Genomic DNA, 18,224 nt, shown 5'->3' on the forward strand with positions numbered 1-18,224 from the left:
GAGAAATCTCTGGCTTAAACTGCAATCAGGGCTCTGGAGTTTATCACTCTGTTCCTGTCCTGTTATGAGCGTTAATCAGAAGTTGGCCTTTGCTACAGAACAAGGTGGCATACGAAGATGCGCTGAGGACACTGCTGGAGTCTAGGTGTCTGAGCACAGCGCCCTTCACATCACAACTTGAGAATGGTCCTTCAACAGTGGCTCTTCTATGCTTTCTGGAACCAGTCCTTCAGCCCTGGCTGATGGTAGAGTTTCTCAGCTTTCTGCAGTCAAATCCCACCAATGTAGCCTGACACTATTTCTTTCTTCTACACTTCTAATACAATCTCTTTCCTTTGGCTTCTCACACACCAACTATCAGACTGTGGCCCTGAGTCATCCACTCTCTCCCTATCCACTGCTGGGTCGGGGTAGATCAGCCACATTGCAGGACACTGGATGTAAGTGTCCTTATACACTTATAAGTGTATAAGTGTCAGTGTTAAAGCCAATGTCCCCCAATTCCTGAAAAAGCCAGGCACATGTTGTCATGGAGAGGTTGGCTCTGCCTGCCACCAACATAGGCACTTTGCCTTTGCTCTAGATTCTGAAAATATGCTGAGGACCACACTACAAGAACTTGGAAGATATGCTGACCTTCTTTAGTGTTCTAATTCACACAGAATTATCTTCTGCATATTTTTCAGTGCTTATACTTCCAGACAACAGTCATCAGTGGGCAGAGATTTATGGCTAACTCATCTAGTTACTGGCAACTGAAGCAGAAGTCTCTCCTTTAGGTTTGGGGGGGATCAAGTTCTATAACACTGATGTGTCCGTGAGCAAAATGCAACAGAACCGACAGAGCTCTCTTGCCTGTGGTCATGGAGACTGGAATAGAGGATGCTACTGACACGGATGCATCCAGTCACACCACCAGCTTCACAGAATGATAGCCTTAAGACTCTGGAAACTTGTCAGGGCAAATACCACTTGTTTAGAAATTGTCAGAATCCACTACTGCTTAGGTTGTTAATCTAAGAGTTTCAGACTCTTATACTAGAAATAGACTACTATTCATGGTTTTCAAATGCAAATGGGGTAGAGACAGTTGCTCTAGGTTAGGGGAAAAAACCCAAATGCCAAAGCCTTTCTTGAAACTTTGAAACAGTGACAGCAATGAGGTATCGCCAATGAGACTTCCATAAAGTTCCAAAACTTTAAAAACCAACTGACTATAATTTAAGGATACAGAAAGTTTGTGCAGCGGTAACTGAAGTTGCTTCCAACTAATAAAAAAGCAAATAGGTCTGGATTTTTCTGATTAGAATCTCCACAGCTGTAATCCAACAATAGTAACTATCAACAATATATTGCAGACTTGAAACTATCATTCCACGTAAGGTAACTGACTCTGTGCTTTGGAGATCCACAGCCTACTTAATCATGCTGGGTTATAAGCTTTCTGCTCTGGTTTCAGAACTGTTTCTAAAACTGGAAGGTTGCTCTCCTAAGTAGATCCGGGGAGCCTGGGCTTGTCTGACTGCTGATATAGCAATCTTCTTTGTTACAGAAAACAAATCAGGAAAATCCGAACTGGTTGAATCAGATGCTCAGGTTTATTATAGTTGCCCAAGAGTCACTGCCCATGGGACTTTCCCCTGGTGGCTAAATCCAGTTGCCCTGGCCCTAAATTACTACTGTTTAGTTCACCTGTTTCACAACTTCTGTTCCCTTTCTCCAAAGTGGAGTGGGTGTAGGTGAGGGGACTCGGTAGGGGGTCCAGAAAAGAAATGGTATTCACCAATGGGGATCACCTCATTTCCCCTCTTTCTAGAGCTTATCATCTGGGAGGGTACAGGAATAAAACACAAGGACATCTGGGGGTTCTGTGAGGAGGAGCCCATCAAGTTTGACTGTTTGTGGGGAGTGACAGTGGTCATACCCAGGAGCTCTAGTCTAGCACCGGCATTCTATCATCTTCGCCAAGAAAGGAGCTCTAGAACACTTAAGTGAAATGCAACCCGGCTGTTCACACTTGACCTTAGAGCCCATGAACTGTTTCTACTGTGAGTACAAAGTCACAACAGAGTCACAGTGTGGCCTGACCTTCTTTGTGATTATTTCTTCTCAGAAAACAATACAGCTGAAACCCTCTGTCCCATCTCAAGTGCTGAGAAGAAATGCAATTATAAAATGTAAAAGTCAGAGAATATGTTCCTTGTGTCAGGTGTTCATTACATATATTCAAAGAAAGGAGATGTATATCTCTAGACAAATGGGAGGACGAACGTCCTAGTCCTTTAGCTAGTGACAGTTCCTCTGGTGAAGGGGTGATGGCTTTGTTGCATTGTCATTCTATACATGACACCCCTCCCCTTTAATGCATTGTCATTCTATACATGACACCCCCTCCTTGTAATGCATTATCATGCTATACATGACACCCCTCCCCTGTAACGCATTGTCATTCTATACAGGACACCTCCCCGCCTTGTAATGCAGTCATTCTATACATGACATCCCCCCCTTGTAATGTTCTCTAGAGCCAGAGGGAAATGCCATATACTAAGTGGCCACAGTCTATGCGAGAAGGCACCACAGAAAAAGCAAAATATGTATAGGAATCCTAGATCAAGTTCCCCAGATGAAATTTGTCCTTCTGTATACATGTATGAGTGCGTGTGTGTGTGTACACATGTGCATGGGTGTATCTATGGGTGTGCAGAGAGCAGACAGGTGGGGACAGAAGTGAATAAAATGAGAGATGCTGGGCATGACGAGACACAAGGATTTTAAATCACATTCCCAGGGCTGTATCTGGTGTCTAAGGCAAAGAGAGGTGCACTACTCACCTTATTTGTTGCATCAATGAATTTGACTCCTTTATAAGAGACTGAAAGAATAATAGTGGGGACCTTCTTCATTTGCTCTGTAGACTTCTGAAATTAAAATTAGAAAGCTGTTAGAGCGGTTTGTGTTGCATGGCAACTGAAGCACATAATTTCTCCTCTTGGAAGATAAAAATGAGCCCAAGTTAAAAACAACACACACACACACACACACACACACACAAACACACACCAAACACATTAATTTAAATGTAGGTCTCCCTTCTCTTGGGCTTAGCTGTGGTTTGGGGTTCTAAACTATCTGTCTTGCACTTGAGGATCTAAAAACAGCCTGTTCTGCCTCCCGTGGGTGAAGGAATACTCCTTTTCCCCGACACCAAAGGGAGAAATGGACAGCTCTGTCTCCTACTGCAATTTCAAGCAACGCTTCTTTGACTAGAGTTAAACCATGTCAGTGTTAACTCCAAGGGTGAGTTTAGCATTAGCAAAATATATGCCACTGCTCCCCCTTCTCCTAGTCACTCTTTCTTCAAGGCATGACGTATGTCTGAATGTGTGGTTAAAATAGGGATTTAAAATACATCATTGTGAATTTTTCTCAAACCTGGCCAAATCCGTAAGAGCTGATATATTTACAGCACCATCACTTGTGACCATGCGGGAAACAATACCACCCTACAACAATTAAGCCCTCCAGGAACAGTCTGTATTTTGAGCCACAGCAAAACTGGACAGTCCAGGTAACAACCTACTTTATCATTTAGAGCTGCTAGATTTCCTTAGGCTATGTTCTTATGACGGATGTTCACACTGGCTTAATGTGCCCAGAGTCTTCAGCTTCTATAGTTTTATGCATCTGCAAAAAGTTTCTCCACAATTTAGTATGAGTCTTTTCTGTTTAGCTTTATCATTCATCACGGGTCACCAACAGTCTGTGTACTTCATTTCCCACTATGGATCCTCCTAATAATCACATTAAACATCAAGAAGAACCTACCTGACAGTTAGCCTGATGGGTTTTCCAGATAAGACAGGTGGGAACAAAATAGGAGAGAAAATACATAAAAAAGTGAGGAAACCATTTCAATAATTCACCAACAGCATAAAGTCATTAAAAAGTGAATGGAGAATAGGTTTTATCGATACATACAGATGCAGTGAAACTGTTTTAGGAATGGCTGTGGGCTTTTCCAGACCTCGTCTGTCCTTTTGTTTTCTAATTCCCGTTTACTGCATCGCCTAGTCTCACGACCGACACACCAGAACCCTCCACTTCCAGTGTCCCACAACCACCTACCTGTCTTATGGATATTAAGGGAATCGGGAGAAAACATTACCCAATTTTCCATTTTAAAATTCTGAAATGTGACCAGAATTAAAGAAGGCTTTTAGTTGGATAGTGTGACTGAAACTCACTGAACTCTAAAATCATAATTGCATTACATCTTTCACTTGAGCCATGGAAAAGGTGTTTCACATTTTCCTGACTGTTTTGACACATCTTTTGGAGAGCTACTGTACTGGTTTCAAAGATGGAGCAAATGGATCAGTAAGAGTGTTACTGTTTAGTATTCATTAAGTGTTTCACACGGTATAGAAAAAAAGCACTCTTGAAGTGCTTTTTAACTAGTTTTAAAATGACCCAAGCTTGTTAGTTTTCTTCTGTGTTTGCCAAAGAGATGCAGATACTTTTGTCTTTTTAATGCTTTATCCAACCAACTTTAAAAGTGTGCAAGGTAAATCAAAGGCAAAGCTAGAAGAAGTAACGCTCAGTGTGCCAATTTTAAGGCAAAGTTGTGGGCTGAGCTCTGTAAAGAGAGAGCTATAGCCGGCCGGCACGGGTAGTGGCTTGGTGGACTGAATGTGTGTGTGAAGAATTCTCTGCAAAGGGTAACAATGGATTTCAACAAATTACCTCACTCATTCCTTGCCATGAATACATTTCTCTCAGACACATCTATCTATACCATCAAACAATATAAGATTAAAAGATCAACATTTCATTTAGTATTAAGAAAGCCCCAAAGGGAAAAAGCAAAACCATTTGTCATTGATTCAGCAATTGAGTGGTTATAGTAGGCAGCCCACTGTGCTGGGAAAGCTCAGAGTCTACTTCGGGGCACGTCAAGCAGACTTCAAGCTGTGTGCAAACTACAGTCTGCAGCAAGTGGCGTCCCGAGTGCGGTATTGAGAAAATTGTGAGCCTGTGTCTCGGCTCAGTGGGAAAGACGGTTGGGAACGAGGTCTGCCATGGGACAGGGAGAGGAAGAGGCAGCACAGGAGCTAGCTACACACCACGTTCCTGGCCTGGTCTGCCACAAAGAGAAGCCACAACACAAATGCTGATAAATGCAACAGTGAGAAACAGAGTGCCTCCAGAGTACTGAGCAAAGAGAGCTTCACTTTGCAGGAGAGAGTAGGGCAAGTCTTCATTATTCATTTGACAAAGCAGTGACTGCCTGCTAGGGCTGACTGAGCTGTTCCAAGAGGATGAATGGGAATTTTCTAGGGGCCAAAAGAGGACAAAGGAGGCTTTTTAGCAGAAGAATCAACATACACACATACCTGGAAGTGAGAAATAATGGGGTGGGTTTGGGTAATTGGTGGAAGATGAGGCAGATACAGTAGGTTTGGAAGGCTGTGACTTACTCTGCCAAGTTAGAATTCCCTGGAAGCTTTTAAGTAGGGAGTGACACAGAGCTGGGTTGCAGAAAGCCAGTGCTGGTGACCGGATGCACTGGAACAGCTAGAGACTGAATGCAGCAAGGCTGGAAGGAGAGGTACATTCAAACAGGAGACCCTAAGCACCCAAGCTGAAACAGAAGTGCGAGCATGGAAGAGGGAGCCATAACTCTGATGAAGAAGATTCGAGAGGCTCTGCTAACCCATTGGCTATGAAAGATGAGTGAGCGAGAAGAGGTCACCGATGAAGAGACCCTCAACTGAGATAAGGGATACTAAACAGGAGCATGCTTTTGCATGAAAACCCCTTGAACATTGGTAATCAGGTGGAGATGTCCAGCAGGAAATTAGAAGTAAGAATCTGATCTGGAAATCCATGTGCACAGCAGGGGTGCCTGAGGAGATGAGGTGGCTCAAGGAATGAACAAGAAGAGGGCTAAGAATCCCCTGTCTGGGGAAGATAACCCTTAAGGAGTGGGGAATTAAGAGTCAATGAAGCTGAAACAGAGTTGGAAGGTGCTTGAACGCAGTATGGCAGAAGTCAAGGGGCAGATTCCTTGGAAGGTGGGAGCCGTGCCCGATGCCAGGAGGGCTGAAAAAAGCTAAAAATTGAAGCCTGACATCATGGCTGTCAGGCAAAGCGGCTGCTACATGTATTGGGTCTTCTGGGCAAAATCCTGGGCTTCAGCAACTAGAAAACTTTGTTGCTGATTTTATTAAGAGCAGCGTGAGGAGGAAAGAACAGCAGACAGAGGAAAGAATACAGAGGGGTGTGCAGTGATTGTCAGTGAGAGGGAGCGGAGGGCTGGGACAACGGGCAGGCAGGCTGGGACATGGGCTCTCAGGCTGAAATGAGGGCATCAGCGATGATTTCTGTCCCGATACAAGGATTCTACGTTATACGCTCAGACAACGTGGACAAAGAAGACAAGAGAAAAGGTGGTCATTTTTTCTAGGTGCCAAGAGTCCCTGCTCTCCCAGCTGAAGGCCACGCTGGTGTGCCCCCGCTGCAGGCTGTGTGGACGGCAGCGCTGGGGGTGGCCACACAGTCCAATCTGGAGCCCAAACCGAGCTTCTTTCCCACTGCGCGCCGTGACAAGATGATGATGGACCCTGGCTGGCCGCAGAGTCACTCTGGCAGCTCTTCAATGCAATGCCCCTTCTTTAAGGCATTTAAAATTCTAGGAGATAGAAATCCAACCTGTTTTAGGGGATTTTCTGTTGGTGTACTTTGACAGAGCTTTCAAAGAGGTCTTTTCATACGCTATTTTAATGAAAGGTTGAAGATGCATAGAAGAAAGCTAATATACCGAGTCTTCAGGGAGAATAATCAGGCAAGAAATCCAATAAGCGCTTACTTCATTTTGTGAAGGCTGTACAGATACCGAAATATGAGCAGGGCTCCAGTCCAATCACAGACAGCCCACATCCCGCCGTCTCCATTTTCTGTTACGTGTTGAAATTATTGTTTTCTTCTCCTTCCCAGGGACGGAGGCACCTAGTCTGGACATCACTGCTCAAGTTACAAAGCACTCAGCTGCAGGTGACACTGGTCTCTATGACTTATCTGCAAGCTTTGCTGCGATTCTGGTAGTTAATACTCCCATATATGTACGTATGTTAAACATTCAAGCCTTATTGATCTGTATAAACAGAATTCACTTCTTCAGGCTCTTTTCCCCAGTGAAATGCTCAGGGCAAACCTTATGTTATGGTTCTCTTTTGTTTCCAGTTGTTTTTTTTTCTGCACCATATTCTTGGTGGACTTTCTGAGCCTTCCCCAAGCCCTCAAATTCCCTCCCCTTCAGTGCCAGCTTTATAGGAGAGATTCACTTGTAATGAGGACCTCTGGATACTTGAGCAGCTGAATACTCATGGGTAATGCCCAAAATTAACTTAACCTTCATAGCATCTTGCTCTCCTGCTAAGAGCATTACAGTGATATTCAATTGTATTTTGTTCACAGTTTCCCAAAATAAGATTATCATCCTTTTATTACTCTAACAGAAACAGTATTTAGTTATAGAGGGAAAATACCTACCTTTCTGAAATCCAAAATAAAGTGCAACTTTTGAATCTTAAATGTAAAGCCAGCTTTACATTTAGCACTTTATATTATCTGTAAGCATTTACACAGAATACAGACTGTAATGTCATATCTGGAGGTGGGCACCTGAGATACTGCAAAGTAACTGAACACTTTTAGAACCTTTTTTTTTTTTAATTTTTTTTTTACATTTATTTATTCTTTTTTTTTTTTTTTTTTTTTAAGAGGGATTGTTGGATACACCAAGGAAAGTAATACCATCTTTTAATCTTTTTATCAAGTCAGAGATTGCTGTTGGTACTTTTATTTTATCCTTATAGCATGCCCTGAGAAGGGACAGTTTCTCCTTTTCTAATGCAGAGTCAACAGTCTGAGAATATCCTTTTGAGACTGCAGGGATGCTCTGGTCTCAGAGCATGGCTTTCGTAAGTGTGAGTGAGAGCAAAGAGGTTTACAACAGGGAGCACTTCAGCTGTGAGCCGTAATGTTGCGTTGGAGTCCGGAGTGATGTTTATGTTCCTAATGAGAGTCATTTGTGCCCCATAACCAGTACAGAGAGGGAACAGAGTGAGGCAGCCCATGGGGAAGAGATCACCAACCCTTCATTCTTACAATACCCTGCTCATTTCCAGTGTACTTTAAACACAGACTGGGGAACAGATTTCTGGATGGGCTACTGCCATCCAGCTCACAGTATATTTTTAACCTACACATGGCTACCCTGAGAATGCTTTCTAGTTAGATATTCAGTGCTGAGTCGTAACTATTAATTTTGCCATATAATATTTTCTTTAGATCATTTCAAAGCTTAATTATATTCAGTCTCAGCAAGTAAATTAAAATAGGATCAGACAATTATGTTTGGTAGCCCTAAGTGCCTTTCAAATGATTTAAAAAATGTAGAAAACAAGCAGTGTTGTATTTTGTATTTAGTGATACTAATTATGTTGCGGAGGTTCTAAGAGATAGAAAGCAGACCACAGATCGGCTATTTGAAATGCACCTTTACCCTTCAGAACTCAGTTTCAACATCATTTTCTGGGAAAGCCTCGCGTGGCCTCGCAGCCTGACAGGATGGCCACCTCTTACCCCAGGTATGCCCTGTGAACCTCTGCCGCTCTCCCTTAGGGTTCGCTGCCATGGGTCTCAGGTTTGTCTCCCTCACCATACAGGGAGTTCTTGGAGGATGGCCCACATCTTTCTTGATTTGTCTCTGATCTCCTCCATAATGACTAGCACATGGTCTCAGGTTTAGCCCTATGACACTGCCATTTTTTATGGGTCAAAAAAATGGTGAAATATCAGCAATTTCATAGGGTTCAGTCTAACAGCTGCTGAAATCCATAATTATTAAGTGAATGAACAAATGAATGAATGTATGGTAACGAGCACAAAGCCAGCTTTATAAAGAAGAACCACAGTGCCAGCCTCTCAGTGTACCAGGAGCTCAGCAGACTTTTCAGAGAGCCCTGGTGCCCAGAGCCAGGCACGGAGGCCTTGAAAGAACTTGGAGGAGAACCACAGATGTGATTAGAGATAAGCCAGGAGATTCCTATGGGATGGGAAAGCCTTACCGACCTTGTGATTTGTCAGCCTCAAGGAGAGAAGGGTTAGGTCTTCATTTTTGCAATAGGGAACTGGTTCAAATTGCAAGTGCTGAGAAGGAAAGACTTTTTGAAACAGCAGGAGGATTATTAGGGGCAGCTGCGAAGTTTTCCCCTCTGGATGTCTTTAAAAATAGTCTGGACTCTTATTTGTCACTGATGACTTAGGGGTAAGTCTCATTTGGCTGGGAAATGAGGCTAGATGACCTCTCAAGGGCTTTTCTGGCCAGGAGAAGCCTGACACAAGGGCTGGGTGAGTACAGAGCCTGGTACGACCATGTGACAAGAGCAGACGGTGGGCAGGCAGCCATTCTAACTACTCCCTTGGCACAAGACACGGCTATTGTACTGCCAAGTGTAACTCACACACCCTGGCCAAATCTAGTACAGCGCAAAGTGATGCCCTCTATCTCTACTCCTCTGGCCCTGGCTGCTTTCCAGGCACCATGGCAGAATGATTCCACCAGGGCAACCTAACTGCATGGCAGACTTAACAGGAATGCCCAGTGGACCAAGGCAGCTGTTCTCAAACTTTCGTGGGCATTGGAATCACATGGAAGGCCTGGTAAATAACAAATCGCTGAGCCCCACATCTACAGTTTCTGATGCAGTAAGTGTTATGAACTGAAGGTCTGTGATCTCCCAAACTTCTTATGTTGAATCCTAATGCCCAAAGTATTAGGAGTTGGGGCCTTTGGGAGGTGCTTAGGTCATGAGAGTGGAGCTGTGAATGGGATTAAGTGTGCTTATAAAAGGTATAAAAGGGTCCTCTTCCATCATGAGAGGGCAGTGAAGATGGCCATCTATGAGCCAGGAAGAGGGCTGGCCAGTGTCTTGACTTGGGGACTTCTCAGCCTTCAGAACCACAAGAAATAAATTTCTCCCAGTCACATGGTATTTTTATTATAGCAGCCTGAAAAACTAAGACAGTGAGTCTGAGATAAGGCCTAAGACTTGCACTTATAACAAATTTCCAGAAGCTACTGCTGCTACCACAGTTCGAAAACTTCTAAAAACACAGTTGATTTTGGGGGCTCCTGGGTGGCACAGGTGGTTAAGCATCTGACTCCTTGTCTTGGCTCAGGTCATGATCTCACAGTTCATGAATTCAAGCCCGGCATCAGGCTCTGTGCTGATGGTGTGGAGCTTACTTGGAATTCTGTCTCTCCTTCTCTCTACCCACCCCTGCTTGTGCGTGCTCTCTGTCTCTCTCTCTCAAAATAAATAAGTTAAATAAATAGTTGATTTTTGATTGAAAGTCACTGTCAGAACTGTTCTCTGCTGCTATGCATGTAAACTCAGTTGTACTGCATCCTACATTAATTCAGAGAGAAGCTAATTTATCAAAACACACTATCCTCCACTTGACAAGTGATTTCCAAAAATCCTTAGTTAGCACTTAGTTACAGATCTTGGTCTTCAGAGCAAATAACAAGAATTATTTAAACTTCCATGGTTTCTCAGGGACTGTGAAAGTAAAAAACATTCTTCACATAAAATAAAGAGTTCAGGTCATAAAGATAGATTCTAGAGGTACTTCTAGAATAGATGTTGATCAGATAGAGCTGACAGGCCCAGGGGTAACGCTGAAGATGTATGGATTCTCATAAAAGTTCCCCAGTTCTCCCTCAACTAGGAGCACATGCAAGGTATTAAGTATATACCTTGAGAGACGTGACGAGCAAACACCAACACACTTTCGTGTACTGCTTCCAGAAGTGTCAACTGGAACCAGGTTTTTAGAAGGCAGTTTGGCAATTTTTACCCAGAGTTTCAAGATGTGTATACTTTTGACCTAGCCAGTCTATATTTAGTGGCTAATTCTAAGGAAACAATCAGACCCGTGGCAAAAGATGTAGGTGTAAGGATGTTGCCCACAGTGTTGGTTATAATTTGAAAAGATTCAAAATGACCTAATGACCAACAAGGGGAACTGGTTAAATGAGTTTGGTTCAGTTATTGATTGGAATATTGTTCAACCACTACAAATAATGTTGAAGATAAATATTTATTGGAACAAAAATATTTTAAAATATGTTGTTATGTTAAAAATAGATTAGAAAATAGAAAACAGTAGGCACAGTATATTCCTATTGCTTTGTAGAAAAGAGATGCCTATGAATGCATGATTAATTAGTTTGGAGGATTACATAGGAACAAGGTGTTAACAGAGAGGTGTTTACCATCTCTGTGTGATAAAATTACCATTTTTTTTAATGTTTATTTATTGATTTTTGAGAGACAGAGAGAGAGAGAGAGAGAGAGAGAGAGAGAGAGAGAGAGGGTGAGGGAGAAGGAGAATCCCAAGCAGGCTCTGTGCTATCAGCTCAGAGCCCGATGTGGGGCTCGATGTCATGAATTGTGAGATCATAACCTGAGCCGAGATAAAGTCAGATTGCTCAACCTACTGAGCCACCCAGGTGCTCCCTTTTTATTTCTCCTTTCCCTATCTATGTTTTAAAACTGGATAACAATGAATGTTTATTACTTTTATAATAATAAAATGAGAAGTTTTAAAAATGTATATATTTTTTTAGTTAAAAAGCTAATTGTATGGGAATGTAAACTGGTGCAGCCACTCTGGAAAACAGTATGGAGGTTCCTCAAAAAATTAAAAATAGAACTACCCTAAGACCCAGCAACTGCACTACTAGGTATTTATCCAAGGGATACAGGTATGCTGTTTCGAAGGGGCACATGTACCCCAATGTTTATTAGCAGTGCTACTGACAATAGCCAAAGCATGGAAAGAGCCCAAATGTCCATTGACAGATGAATGGATAAACATGTGGTATATATATATACAGTGGAGCATTATTCGGCAATCAAAAAGAATGAAATCTTGCCATTTACAACTATGTGAATGGAACTAGAGGGTATTATGCTAAGTGAAATTATTCAGTCGGAGAAAGACAAGTATCATATGACTTCACTCATGTGAGGACTTTAAGATATAAAACAGACAAACGTAAGGGAAGGAAAGCAAAAATAACATAAAAACAGGGAGGGGGACAAAACAGAAGAGACTCTTAAGTGTAGAGAACAAACAGAGGGTTGATGGAGGGAGTGTGGGAGGAGGGATGGGCTAAATGGGTTAGGGACATTAAGGAATCTACTCCTGAAATCACTGTTGCACCATATGCTAACTTGGGATGTAAATTAAAAAATAAATAATTAACAATAAAATAAAAAAAAAACTTAAAAAAAAAGCTAATTGTAAACATGTGAAAAAACACACCGACTTCTCACTTATGATAAGTTCAATCCATCACTTATAAGAACAAGTTAAGAGTGTGTTTGTGTGGGGTCGCCTCAGTGGCTCAGTTGGCTGAGCGTCTGACTTCGGCTCAGGTCATCATCTCACAGCTCGTGAGTTCGAGCCCCATGTCGGGCTCTAAGCTGACAGCTCAGAGCCTGGAGCCTGCTTCAGATTCTGTGTGTCTCTCTCTCTCTCTGCCCCTCCCCCACTCATGCCATGTCTCTGTCTCTCAAAAATAAATAAAAACATTTAAAAAAATTAAAAAAAGAGTGTGTTTGTGTGCACATAGGTATGGTCATGTTGAACTTATGAAGAGACCCACTGATAAGCTCCTTCTCCAGGAGACACTGCAGTACAGTGAATAATAGCACAGAAGGGCGTGTTTGGATTCCTGTCTTGGCTCCACTGTGTGTCAAGATATTTAACCTCTATGTCTTAGTTATTTCATCTGTAAAATGGATATGTTAATATAGCATCGACTTTGTAGAGCTGTGAGGATTACATAACCCAGGGCCCAGCATGTAGTGAGCATCAACAAATTTTAGCCATTGCTCTTATTCTGAGGATGGATGCTTTCACTTATCTGCTTTCCAAAGTACATCCTCCCACTGACAAGAGAGAGAAGTAAAGTCAACATCTGTGAGCATAAGTGAATAATCTCTGGGCTACATGCTAGGATAGGGGTGAAATGGTGGTTCCAACAATGAATATTCAGCAGAGCAATATATCTGGACCAATGACAATGGACTCAGTATGTTTAGAAAGAGAGCTTCAGTGGGCGTTAAAGGCAGAAGAGGACCATGAAACCTTTCAGTGATGTGCAATAGTGAGGGTGTATAAAGATGATATAGGATGAGATGATCAGAATTGTTCAGTCTTCCTGTGGGAGGACCCCTAGGAAATCACTCACAAAGCACAAGTACAAGTGAGCAAAACTTAGCAGTGAGCAGTTAGAAATGCTGTTGCCTTGTGTATACTGTTATTTTAATATACACTCATATTTATGGGCTTAGACCTGTACTGACCTGCAGTACTTGGGAGGGAACAAAAAATGAAATATTTTATTCCTCCCTGAAACTTGGGCAAATGGAGACTTTTAAAAAAACAGCAGTTTGCACATTTCTTCCAAGCCTGGTTCCTAAGTAGTAGTCCCTGAAATGATTTCTGGAAACAATCCTAATAGACAGGAGTTGTAGAAGGAACTAAACATGACTTAAGTTTTGAGTCTCTTCTTTTTCTTTTTAAAGTTTCTTTTTATTTCTTTTGAGACAGAGAGAAAGAGAGCACACAGCAGAGGGGCACAGAAAGAATTCCAAGCAGTCTCCATGCTGTCAGTATAAAGTCTGATGCTGGGCTTGAACTTCCAAACCACGAGATCATGACCAGAGCTGAAATCAAGACTCAATGCTTAACCAACTGAGCTACCCAGGTGTCCCCAGTTTGAGTCTCTTGTAAGAGCATAGAGACATTTCCATCTAATTCTAAAATCTGATTTCAAGCATTCCAATCCATTCTCCAACATTATTATTTTTTTTTGACAAGCACAGAAAAAAGACAGTCTTCACACTTCAATCAAGGTACATTTGGAAATTTATAGATTTGAAAATTCAACTTTAGAATTGTTTCTAGATTGAAAGTTTAAAAATGAGACAAGGTCAGGGGAATGGACTCAATAAGAAACCTGAACTATGGTGTCTGAACTATCTAAGCCCTTTGGGAAATAAAGATTCCCTAATTTAAATTTGCCAGATCTGCTTACTCCTGACAAATAAAAAAAAAAAAAAATATATATATATATATATATATATATATATATATACACATATACATATACATATATATATTTCCTATTTTGCATTGAAAAGGCGGATTTCTACCTGATTGTAGTTGAAAACAGGTATTTTTCTTTTCTTAAAAGAGAAATTGCCTCGAGCACAAACACCTGTGAACAATACTCATCATCAACTATGGGATTAGAGAAAGATTTTAGAGTATGAAATTGAATATAATAGCCTACCTCTTATAGTAGCAGATGTTTCCTAATAGTATATTTAATTAGGGAAGTGACTGAATACTGTATATTAGTGATAATTATACCCTGAGGCAAAATTCGGGGCTGGGGGATGGGGTATGTGTAAGTCTCGGGAGGCAAAAAGGAATAGTAGAACGTCATCTGGCCAGAGCAAATCCCTCATCTGAGCAACCACTGTGCGTCTTAGAATCTTTGAAGTGGGAATTACTCATACCAAAGAGAACACTGAAAGGCCAAAGCAACCTATTTATTGCTTTGTAAAGTTCAGTCCTGTGAACACATTATTTAAAAGAGGCAAGCTAACTCCCAATCGATTTAGGAACAAGTTACTTCCCCCAAAATATAAAACTGCAAAATTACATTTACCATCTTATCAACAGTTTCCCATCATTTTCTCTTCCTCTTGGTGATGGCCTTTAAAAACTGGAACTAAGGGGCACCTAAGTCAGTCAAGTGTCCGACTCTTGGTTTTGGCTTAGGACATGTTCTCAATGGTTCATAAGATTGAGTCCCATGTCAGGCTCTGTGCTGACAGCACGGAGTCAGCTTGGGATTCTCTCTCTCTGCTCCCTCCATCAACCCCCCCTCCCACTCATGCACACACTCTCTCACAAAATAAATAAATAAATAAACATTAAAAAAAATAATAATGAGAGTGCAGGATTCCTAAGTTTTTGAACACTTTCTTACATATTGCGAATGCAGAAAACCAGGGTAACGACTGCAATACTGACATTATAGTTGAGTAAAAAATAAATGAAATAATCCAAAGCAAATCTATCAATTTACCTGTTCGAACATTTTGGAGGAAGAGGTCAACGTGTTTTGAGTTTTTAGTGAACTAGACCCTTTACAGGCATCACTTTATTGATCACCATCAAAACCACCCTAAAGGTTGGGGCGCCTGGGTGGCGCAGTCGGTTAAGCGTCCGACTTCAGCCAGGTCACGATCTCGCGGTCCGTGAGTTCGAGCCCCGCGTCAGGCTCTGGGCTGATGGCTCGGAGCCTGGAGCCTGTTTCCGATTCTGTGTCTCCCTCTCTCTCTGCCCCTCCCCCTTTCATGCTCTGTCTCTCTCTGTCCCAAAAATAAATAAAAAACGTTGAAAAAAAAAATTTAAAACCACCCTAAAGGTAGCTATGTTATGGCAGGCCCTGGGGTGACAATATACGTAGTTCCTGTCCTCTAAGGGGCACGGGGCATGAGCAACCAGGTTTGTACAGTGGTGACATGAGGTGTGACAGAAGGAAGGTTCTGTGTTCCATGGGGAGCATGTTGGGGGCATCATATTCAGGATCCCAGAGCTAATGCTTCCCCTCAGGAATCCTTTCAGAAATGAAGCCTGTCTCTGAGCACAGATTTAGCTGGAAAACCTAACTAGTAACATAGTAACATAAAAGGTAGCACTAAATGAATATGTTCAGATCAAATAGATACTTCTTACAACTTCTCACATATGTTACTAATATATGTTTTTAGACTTTAATTTTAACTAGAAATGCCTGTAAAGCTGTCACAGTAAAGGTAATAGGCAGCCAAGTTGTACTACTGAAGAGCGAAATAATTCACAGAAATCATTCGTCCTAAAAGTATGCCTCAATATCAAGGCATATCTAATCTCTTGGGCTTTTATTAAAGAAAACTCTGAAAGAGAAGACAAAAACTGCAATTTTACTTAAAAAAAATTATCAGGGTTTAATGTAAGTTCCTATTGATTCTTCTTCACTAAACACAATTAAGAAGATAATTTTAAGAGGGTGTGGATCCAGGAAAAAAAAAAGACGAAAACCTGCATACAAATATTTATAGCGCCTTTGTTCATAATTGTCAAAATCTGGAGGCAACCAAGATGGCCTTCAATAAGTAAATGGATGAACAAACCATGGTACATCCATATGATGGAATATTATTCAGTGATAAAAAGAAAGAGCTATTGGGCACCTGGGTGGCTCAGTCGGTTAAGCATCCGACTTTGGCTCAGGTCACAATCTCATGTTTCATGAGTTCGAGCCCTGTATCGGGCTCTGTGCTGACAGCTCAGAGCCTGGAGCCTGCTTCAGATTCTGTGTCTCCCTCTCTCTCTGCCCCTCCCCTGCTCATGCTGTCTCTGTCTCTGTCTCTCTCTCTCTCTCAAAAATAAATAAACATTAAAAAAAAAAAAAAAAAAAAAAAAAGAGCCATCAAGCCACAAAAGACATAGAGGAAGGAAGCTTAAAAGCGTATTGCTAAAGAAATGAAAGAGGCCAGTCTGAAAAGGTACACACTGTATGATTCCAACTATTTGACATTCTGGAAAAGACAGAAGACAGTAAAAAGGTTAGTGGTTGCCAGGGGCTGGGGGGCAGGGGAGAGGAGAGATGAACAGGTAGAGCACAGGGGATTTTTAGGGCATGAAACAATTCTTTGTGACACTGTAATGGCTACATTTGTCAAAACCCCAAACACTGTATAACACTGAGAATGAACTCTAATGGAAACCACAGACTTTAGTTAATAACAATATTGTTTGTAATTGTGACAAATGTACCACATCAATGCATGTTAATATGTGAAACTGGGAAGGGAATGGTGGAGGGGGTATGTTCAATAACTGCACTTTATGCTTAATTTTTCTGTTAACCTAAAACTGCTCTAAAAAGTAAAGTCTGTTAGAAAAATTATAAGGCAGTTTGAAGAGGAAAAAGGCTGGCTGACCTGAACAGAATGATGTGAATTACTACCATCTCACATACATTAGCTTATGATGGCCTATTTTTGACTGAAATACTATGAGTATAATAAAATACCAGGACATCAGTGTAGAATTATCTTGGTTTCAGAAGTGGAGGGGACCTTAGAGATGAATAAACAGGCTTAGATAAACTTAGAAATTAACCAATTGTGACCACCAAACACTCCAAATGTTTCTGAAGGGGGAACATTGTGTTTGGTTTGTGCTGGGGCAAAGTACATGTATTTAAGTATTATGGAAAAAAATATAGTTGCTTAGGATGCAAGAAAAACTCTCTTAAAATTATTTAGGTTAACACATTGGAATGTACCCCAAATTACTATATATATCTGTACCTACATGGTTTAATTTAGCTAATTTTACAGACTCTTTGAGGGTTCCTAAAGCTCTTTGTCAACACAAATGATCCACATTTTCAGCTATTTTATTTTGTTTTTAATTTTTTTTAAGTTTATTTCTTTCTTTTCAGAGAGAAAGAGAGGGAAGGGCAGAGACAGAGGGAGAGAGAGAATCCCAAGCAGGATCTGCACTGCCAGCACAGAGCCTGATGTGGGGCTTGAACTCACAAATGGTGAGATCATGACCTGAGCTGAAATCAAGAGTTGGATGCTTAACCAACTGAGCCACTCAGGCACCCCTACATTTTCAGCTATTTTCAAACTCCGGGCAAAAAATGTTCCAAGGGCTCATTAGAGAGGTAGTGCAGCCTAGGGTTTGGAGTTCGGTGGTGGAGCTAGATCACCTGGGTTCAAACCCTGGTTGCACTGCTTGCTGGCTAACCTTGGGTAAGTTACTTAACTTTCATTGGCTTTTGTTTCCCCACATGTAAAGTGGGGACAGTAGCAATACTCACTCATGATTAAATGAGTTAATGCACATAATCACATGTGCAGGGCCTGGTCTACAGCTGTCAAGTGTTAACTGCTATTAGTATTGAAAAACTGATTTTAGGAGACCATGCCTGCAGGTCACTTTGGGGATCATCTGTGATGATCCTGCAGGTTGATGGAAACATGAAGACTACGCTATAGTGAAACTTC

General features: G+C 41.6%; 1 protein-coding gene across 20 annotated transcripts in view; it reads right to left on the bottom strand.

Annotated features, from left to right (window-relative positions):
* The window catches only part of ANKS1B (ankyrin repeat and sterile alpha motif domain containing 1B), a 1,079,287-nt gene that overhangs the window by 34,769 nt on the left and 1,026,294 nt on the right, over positions 1 to 18,224 (bottom strand). For 19 of the 20 annotated variants that reach the window (XM_060656669.3, XM_060656668.3, XM_060656666.3 and 16 more), the window contains 2 exons: positions 3,829 to 3,840; positions 2,835 to 2,921 (listed from right to left, as the gene is read on the bottom strand). In XM_060656669.3, the coding sequence (XP_060512652.3) occupies positions 2,835 to 2,921; positions 3,829 to 3,840 (99 nt within the window). The remainder of the gene's footprint in view (positions 1 to 2,834; positions 2,922 to 3,828; positions 3,841 to 18,224) is intronic. The other variant, XM_060656660.3, reaches the window with a different exon arrangement.

Source organism: Panthera onca, chromosome B4 (assembly GCF_046562875.1).
Source record: "Panthera onca isolate mPanOnc1 chromosome B4, mPanOnc1 haplotype 2, whole genome shotgun sequence".
Taxonomy (NCBI): domain Eukaryota; kingdom Metazoa; phylum Chordata; class Mammalia; order Carnivora; family Felidae; genus Panthera; species Panthera onca.